Source organism: Microtus oregoni, unplaced genomic scaffold, assembly GCF_018167655.1.
Source record: "Microtus oregoni isolate MIOR12 unplaced genomic scaffold, Mior012 000000F_ref0000247, whole genome shotgun sequence".
Lineage (NCBI taxonomy): Eukaryota > Metazoa > Chordata > Mammalia > Rodentia > Cricetidae > Microtus > Microtus oregoni.
The window spans coordinates 80008934-80017810 of record NW_024543059.1 but is presented as its reverse complement, the minus strand read 5'-3'; the positions used below and the strand labels follow the sequence as shown (position 1 = coordinate 80017810).

The window sequence follows — 8877 nt, the reverse complement described above, 5'->3', positions numbered from 1 at the left end:
CACTTTGCTTGTGAGGTCGGACTGTTTTCCTGCTTGTGGTACCTGATACCTGATGTGTTGCTTTGACATCTTACCTTCTGTTTGTTAAGTTCTTCTGTTAATGCATCCAATAATGTAATACAGTTGCTTTGCTTTTTGTACTATCACAGGAAAACGTGGAGTGCAAATGAGCAACATTTCAAAGTGAAATCACGCTAAGCCAAAAGTTGTTCCTCACAGCCCAAGCAACATTGTTAATATCGTCTCCAGCGACAAACATTCAGGCACGAACTTGGCATGTCCATCTTTAAATAGCACTAATGTTTGAAGGGGATGATTTTCATGTAGCTGGCGATTACAGCTCATTGTTAGAAATTTTCACACCTTACCAGGTGACATTTTCAACATTAGCATTTTTTTAAGAACCAGACACTCAGTGCTCAATTTGTCCCCGAACACTCTTGGCGCCTGCTCAGACCACTGTGTAGACTCGCTAGCAGAGGACTATACAGATGCTATTTTGGGCATGTATTCCATGGATTAATCTCAGTGCCCTTGCTGATTAGCTGCCTGGCACCTTTCTACGTATTGGGAACTACAACTCAGGCCAAGTCATAGCTGACTGAAATACCACCTAGATCGACGGGGAGAGGTTATGCTAAGGTGAGAACTCTGTTATGCAAATATTAGCTAACAGAAATTACATATTGTGAGATGTTAGCAGAAGTTAGAATAAAGTACACATCCACCAAATTGCCCCTAACAGCCTTATGCTGTGATCATACAACCTGTCTCTTATACCTAGGGAAAATATATCCATGTGGAATTTTTTAGGCAAACTGAGACACAGTGAAACCCCAGAGCTCATCACAGTCACTAAAATAACCAACCTTCCTGAACATCATAGTCTTCAATGTTACAATCCCTAAGTAGCACCACTGTTTCTAACATCTAAAATCACACCCAGAAAGAATAAAATCTTAAGCATTGTCATCTTAGAAGCCAAAATCCTGAAAAAAATCTGTCCCAAAAGAGCAGAAAGCCAAGTCCCAGGAAGGGGCTGGTGTGGGCTTGGCTGTACAGGTTACAGTCCCCATCGCGTTAAGCACAGCAAATGCATAGAAACCTAGTATGTTAGTCAGGGTTCTTTAGAAGAACGGAACCCACAAACTGAATGTTGGCTTAGCGCTCATGTGGCTTACTAAAGGAGGCAACCTGGAGACTGGAGGGCACTGAGTCCTACGTAAGGTGTGGAAATCCCACTACTGCCTTGGGCCTCTCCCAGGGACGGAGCAAACTGTATAAGCCACTCCCTTATGACAAACTGGACATGCCCTTTTAGGGGGACTGAATGAGGGTGGGAAAAGCGCAACTCGGAACCAAGATTTCTTTATCGCCCTGCCTTCATCTCATTGCAGTTGGAACAAACTGATTCCAAGAGACCTCCAAAGTCACCACTCAGCTGCCTTCTTAAACGCTGGGCAGAAGTCGACAAATAAGCAAACAGGCAAAACAAATAACCAGAGCTTGCCAGCGACATCTCCAGGGATGGTTTGCTTGCAGGAGTTTGGATCCACCTATATTCACAGTGCCTTCTCGTTAGCCAAATGTAAAGATATCAGACATTATTACAAGCCTTCAAGCAACTGATCACCTTAAGACTAGCCAGGATCTCAGCTTAGACATTGATAAACACAGATGCTGCTACTGGCCTGGTGCTCCCTGGTTGCTGATTGCTTACTGCCACTCCAACAGCTAGCAAAGCAGACGTTGGGTTCGTCACTCTCAAGACCAGCCATGGATGTGAGACGTTTTGGGGAATGGCCACGCTACTCTAAGCTACACTGTAGTGACCTCTGACATACTTCTCTGTACTTCTGCTCTTCTGCTTCTACAGACAGTCCTGCAGATGCAGCCTCAGTTATGTAAGTCCGGGTCTCTCCCGTCCCTGTGCCCGCCAAAACCTTGACCCCTCCCCGGAGGAGGGTCAAGGCAGCCCGCCAAAAATCTTAACCACTCCCCCAGTCTATTTAAACTGCTCCCCACTTCGTGGTGGTGTCTTCGTGTCTGTCCCCCCCCCACTACCCACCCCGGAAGCCGCACCAGTTCCCTTGGGGCCACCCGAGAGTGCAGGAATCCCATTAAACCTGGACATTTTTTTTTTAATTTGGCCTGTTGTGATTCGGCTTGATTGGGATTTTTGCGTCGGCAGAGAGCTCGTGTTAGAAATACACTGTCCTTCTGATTTTACTTCAGCCTCCTGGACCAGTCCCAGCAATCCACCCCACAAGAGTTCTCCCTTTCTTGGACCAATACTTCTTAGACAGTAGAAGTATCTGCCACAATAATATATTCTGAAATCCCAATTTCTAATACTTTCTACTTAGAACAATAATAAAGCGTTGAACCATATTTTCTAGGTAATCATGGAAGTAGATTTGAGGAATTTATTGAAAAGAACATGACTTCTCATCAATAATCATAATCCAGACACTACTTTCAGGAGATTTGAATCCCTTCTCTCTCTGTCTCTCTCTTTCCCTCTGCTCTTCTCTTCCTTTTCCTCTGCCTCCTACCCTCCTGTTTCAGACAGGTTTTGTTAGGCAGTCCCGGCTGGTCTCCCAAGTGAGACAGAAATACTCAAAGGTGAGGCCTATGTAGTGATTTGAATGAGAACGGTGCCCATAGGCTCATAGATTTAAATGCTTGATTCCCCACTGGTGGAACTGTATGGGAACTGATTAGGAGGTGTGGCCTTGTTTAGAGGTGTGTCATCAGCAGCGGGCTTGGAGGTTTCAGAAGACTAGGGCCATTTCCAGGATCTCTCTCCCTGCCTTGTGCATATGGCTCTAGATGTAAGCTGTCAGCTACTGCCCGGGCTCCATGCCTGCATACTTGGGTCCACACTCCCCAACATAATGGACTCTCATCCTCTGAAACTGCAAATTCTCAATAAACCCTCTCTTCTCTAAGTGTCTTTGGTCATGGTGTCTTATTCCAGCAAGAAAAGTAACTAAGATAGAATTTGGTACCAGGAAGTGGGTTGTTGCTGTGACAGACCTGGAAGGTATGTGGAAGACTAGGACTCTGGACTAGAAAGGTGGTTGAGCTACAAACAGAGCTTCATGGGTCATCCTAGTAGAAGCTTCGAACACAGTAGTGCAAAAAGACATAGAGGTTATGACGACTCAGCTCAAGAGTTTTCAGAGAGGAAACAATATCATTAACTTGGCTAGATGCCATTTTTGTGATATCTTGGCAGAGAATATGGCTGCCTTTTGCCTGTGTCCTAAAATCCGCCTGAGGCAAAATTGAAAAATAACGGGCTAATTTCATTTTCAGAAGAGATTTCAAGACAGCCTAATATTGGTTCTGTCAAGTGGTTATTAGTTATCACTCTTATGCATGTTTACAATGGAAAAGAACAAGTGTGCCAGAAGAAATACAAAATACACAGCTTAAGGAGGAAAAGAGCACCAGGAAGTTTAGTGTTGGAGCCAAGCCTTGCTTGTCCTGAAAGAGATTAGGAAAGAATTGCATTGAAATTGTAAGAAGGCAGTGGTGTCCTCAGGGCAAGACTTCAGGTGGCTAATCCTTCATCTTGTGAAAGGAAAAGACCCGAGGGATTTTTCTGTTAAAAAGAAAAAGCAACAAGGTTTCTCCAAATGTATTTCAAAAAGGGGGCAGACTCCATTCCAAGCAGGCAGCCAGTCTTGGCAATACTGACCATGCAATTCTGGATTTAAAGTCACGAAAGATACACGAGTAATAGAGTTCTGGAATCTTCCCTTCTCAAAAATTAAGGAGGGCTGGTGTAGCAGGCAAGTCCCCGCATGGAGGTCCTGAGATGCCGACCCATGAAGCTGTGAAAGTAAAATCTGGATTGCACTGGAGACCCCAGAATACATAGATGCTGAAGTCATGGTCTGCCAGGGAGCGCTGCACACAGGGAGTCAAAACAGCCCAAGAGAGAGGGAAAAGTGTACTACAGTCAAGACAGCTGGAAGGACAGAGCCAAAACCCTTTGACCACTGCCGTGGAGTGATGGGATTCATGGAGATTATTCTGCGGGTTTTCAGTCTTACTTTGGTCCATTATTTCTTCACTATGCCCCCATTTCTCCCTTTTAGAATGGTAATGCATATTCTGTGTGATTTTGTTTTGGAAGTACGTAACTTGATTTTACAGGAGGTTCCGATTAAGAGATTATCTTGAGTCTCAGAAAAGTTTTGGACTTTGAGTTTTTCAACTGTGTTGAGACTGTGAAAGACTGCAGGACATTTGAGGTTGGACTGAATGCATCTTGCATTATGATATGGCTACAGGCCTGTGTAGATCAGGGGTGGGATGTGGTGGCTTGAATGAGAACGTCCTCCACAGGTTCAGATGTTTGAATACTTGGTTTCCCATTGGTGGAACTGTATGGGGAGGATTGGGAGGTGTGGCCTTGTTTAGAGGTGTGTCCTTGGCAGCAGGTTTGGAGGTTTCAAATGACTAGGGCCATTTCCATTATCTCTCTCCCTGCCTTGTGCTCATGGCTCTAGATGTAAGCTCTCAGCTACGGCCCCAGCTCCAAGTCTGTGCGCTTGGGGCCATGCTCCCCAACATAACAGTGGTCATGGACTCTAATCCTCTGAAACTGCAGATTCCCAATAAACCCTTTCTTCTCTGAGTGGCTTTGGTCATGGTGATCTATCCCAGCAATAGAAAAGTTACTAAGAGAGCCTATGTAAACAGGTAATGGGAAGGACTGGGCTAGGGCTGTATCCTGCTTGAGACCCTCCACGCTTCCCCCTTTGCTTCCCAGCCTCTCTGAGATGAGCTGCTTTATCTGCCAGCCCCCCACCCCACCCCTTCTCTCATTTCAATATAGCAAATGACTTAGAAATGAAACTTCTGAGACTATGAGCCAACATAAATGACTAGCCTTTAAATTGTTTCTTTTTCAGTAACAAAACCAGTAAATACAGTTGCCTTAAAATTCCTGATAATTCTAATAGTATCTAAAATTGAGGTAGGAAGACCCCGGGCAGGCCTGTGAGGGACTATCTTGACTAGATGCTTTGAGATGTGAAGACCTAGCCATCGTGGGTGGTATCATTCCCTGGGCTCGGATCTTGGACTGCTTAGAAAGAGCCACGCATAAGCATTCATGGCTCTCTGCCTCCTAACTGCGGATGCAAAGCGATCGCCAGCCTCAAGCTACCACCAGCTTGATTTCTGCACCAAGATGAGATTACACCTTTGAACTGAGGACCAAACTAGACATTTTCTCCTTTTAGTTGTGGCTGTCAGAGAATTTTATGATGGCGATAAGAAAAGTTACTCAGCTTTTCACTAGTCACGTTTTAGGGAGCTTTGATTTTCTGATTACTCAGAAGGCACATAGTGAAGGCAAAATCTCCAAGCTGCTTTTATTTCATAAAACTGAGTAAAATGTAAAGCTATTCCAAACTCCACTGCAGATTGAACTCATAGTTTCTATTTTGATAGTGAGACATGGTTGGAAACTAGTCTAATGGTCCTGATTTTAGGGCAAAAATGGGTGTTCCTCAACTGTTTGTGGTGGGGACGACTAAAAGTTATGTACTTTGACTCGAGTTCCTGTTTATGGGTGAGACATGCCATCTGTCCCTCAGGGGTCCTGCCACCGTTGCTTCCTCGAGGCCATTTCAGCTGTGCAGTCTCACGTTATGGACATCCTCCTCTCTCGTTCCACACCTAACCAGGCTGCCTTGGGCCTCCCTTCCTCTGTTGTAGTGCTGGAAGACGTCATCAAATTGTCTGTACACGAGCCAGATTGCTCTTGCAACCGTGCAGCCGCCGACACGCGTCTCTTCCAGCAAGGGACGCGCAGGGCGGCTATTCAGAGCCACCTGTTGAACACAGAGCGCGCCCTTTTCGCTCGGGTCCCTCCCACGGGCACCGGGCGGAACGAAACCGGAGGATCTTTGACAAGTTGGAGGAGGCGGGGCCTGGAGAAGGAAAAGCCAAGCGGAAAACACCCGGAAAGAGGCGGGAGGCCGCAGCGGGAGGCGCGGCCCCGCCCCCGCCGGTGCGCGCCGCGGGAGCGAGCGGGTCCAGCGCGCGCGCAGCCGGGCGCCTGACGTGGCACTCACAGTCCAGAGCGACTCGGTGGCGGCGGCGCGGGGTGCGGAGCTTGCAGAACAGGTACCGGGGACGCGGGGCGCAAGACGTGGGGGGGGGGGGGATGGGGAGGTTGGGGAGTCGCAGGTACGGCGAGCTCGGGGCGCAGCTGGGGTGCTGAGCGGCCACACGCCGCTGCACCGCGACTCCCCATCAACTTGGCTCCCCGGTTCCCCGAGGAAATATTCCGAGGGAAAATGGCAACTCCAGCGTTCGGCTTCGGGATATCTTTAGAGCGGAACGTGAACTTGTCCCGGGTGACAGTGGACAGGGAAGGGTGTGTTTGTTGAATCCAAGCGCTCTACGTTTGGATCCGAGGCCGGTCTGTGCCAAGTGGCTTTCTGCCATGTCGCCCGCTTACAGCTGAGTCAGGTTTCAGCAACTTGGTGATCTGGGTGAGGAAGTTTGACGTGGCACAGTAGGGTGAGGAAGCGAATTCCTCCCAGGACCAGGAAAGAGGGATGGGCTGCTTCCCGTTCTTTGCAGTGAGCATCGTTGCCCTGCTTCCCTCCCGCAGCTGCTGCGTGGGTGTGCCGGTGCGGTCTTCGAAAGGGGCTGGTCTGGATGGGGCCAAGCAGGCTGCCACGTCTCTCTAGGCGCAGTGGGAGGAGGGAAAGTGTTGTCAGGAACACAGTGGACTGGAGACCTTTGTCTGCCTTTCTGTCCTCCGTTAAGAAGGCAGTGACCTCATGATACTTTTTCTTGGTGGCCACTCAGAAGCTTAAGTTTTAATATGAAAACAAAGCTAAAGCGTGGATTTTGGCCTTCACGTTTTAGAGTGGCAAGCCATTTCCAGAATAAAGACAGAGCCCATGTCTTAGAAGGCGTTGCTAATCTTTACCTAAAAAAGAAGCAACAAGAAATCACAGGACACACACACAAATGCCTGGTGGAGAAACTGGAAAGAAACTAGAGAACCAACGTGTCACAAGTAATACGGCTTTTGGACACTTCATTTTCTAAAACAGAAAACTGAGGCCCAGAGAGCCTCTTCAGTTTGCCCTAGGTCACAAAGCTATACATTGGCAGATAGGAGATGAAAACACATTCCCCCCACCCCAGAATTTTGAGCACCCCATGTCTTGTTGCAAATGGTTTTTTTTTTAAAATATTTATTTTATTTATTTATTATGTATACAATATTCTGTCTGTGTGTATGCCTGCAGGCCGGAAGATGGCACCAGACCTCTTTACAGATGGTTGTGAGCCACCATGTGGTTGCCGGGAATTGAACTCAGGACCTTTGGAAGAGCAGGCAATGCTCTTAACCACTGAGCCATCTCTCCAGCCCCTGCAAATGGTTTTTGAAAGCCAGGAGGTAGTGGCACACACCTTTAATCCCAGTATTAGGGAGGCAGAGGCAGGTGGATCTCCATAAGTTCGAGGTTAGCCTGGTCTACAGAGCTAGTTCCAAGACAGCCAGGGCTACACAGAGAAACGCTGTCTCGAGGGGAAAAAAGTTAAAAACAAACAAACAAACAAACAAACAAACAAATGTCTTTTGAAAGCCTCCCTAGGAGGTATGTTTTCTCAAAACCTGGACAAATAAATGTGTACCGCTATTTGGTATTTGGGTTCTGAATAGACTCAATAGGACTGTTACTTTGTTGATTGAATATAGGTACTTGAATCTGAGGTGTGACATCATGTAAGTCAGAATCCTACCTAGCATCTTTGGCCGCGATGGTTGGAGCTGCCACTGGCCTGTCAAATTATGAGTCACAGAGGCGAGTATCACTTCTATCTCAGCTTATAGTCAATGGACTCTGCCTTTTCCTTAACTGCAGATTAAGATGGACAATTAGAAGGGCACCAGAAAGATCCAAGTCATGAAACATCTGGCTGCAGACGGCTTGTAGTCATTATGGCCAGTCACTTGAACAGCATGGCGTCGTCGCAGAATGTGACCATGGAAACCAAGACACAGAATTGTAGGAATACTAATGAGAGACTGTAGAAAGCAATTCAGGCTTCCCGGGGAAAGAGGGGTTCGCAATTACTATGCGGATCTGTGCCTGAGAATTTTCCTGGGACCACTGAAACCGCTGAAATGATGCTACTGAATCCCAAAGAGATGTTGTAAGCCGTGTCCAGAGGATAATAACATGATACATAATGCTGTATATAATGAAGATATTTCCCGGATGGACACTTCTACTGTTTTTCAAGCCATCCTGAATGTTTCTTGATAGTGTTTATATTTTTTAATAGCATTAAGTATCTAAAATTCTCTTGTCAACTTCTTGTTTTTACCCTTGCAGGGTTCTTCTGCGGTAGGCTCTCCTTTGGAATGATATTTTCATGATGAGCCGACAAGGTTATGTGGCGACACCCCCGTATTCTCAGTCCCAGCCTGGAATGGGCCTTTCTCCCCCTCATTATGGACACTATGGGGATCCGGCCCATGTAACTTCTCCACCAGGTAAATTGTTCTTTTCACTTGTATGTGATTATTCATTCCCTGGGCTCGGAGGCATGGGATAGTCCTAGCTGGTGGGCATTAACGAGAGGGGAGCAAGCAGGCTTTAGTCGCTAACTGGAGCTGTGGGTTGACAGCATCATTTCAAGAGGCTCTTACAGCAAGATACACGAAGTACATGCTTATCCTCTTAGATCTACTTCTTCAGCCTTGAGGGCTTTCTATGCCGGACCAGTGTTTTCCACCCTTCGCCTGTTTACTTAGGCATGGCATGCTCACGTTCAGAGCAATTTGGTCTCTTTCCTTGAAGCCTACCTTTTACTAGTATTCCA

The 8877-nt window shown here is 46.9% G+C and overlaps 1 protein-coding gene across 1 annotated transcript in view; it reads left to right on the top strand.

The window, feature by feature from the left end:
• Positions 1-5930: 5930 nt before the first annotated feature.
• Sec24d (SEC24 homolog D, COPII coat complex component) overlaps positions 5931-8877 on the top strand; it is an 84440-nt gene continuing 81493 nt past the window's right edge. Inside the window, exons 1-2 of the mRNA XM_041649797.1 lie at positions 5931-6150; positions 8388-8548. Of these exons, the coding sequence (XP_041505731.1) occupies positions 8428-8548 (121 nt within the window). The 5' untranslated portion in view covers positions 5931-6150; positions 8388-8427. The remainder of the gene's footprint in view (positions 6151-8387; positions 8549-8877) is intronic.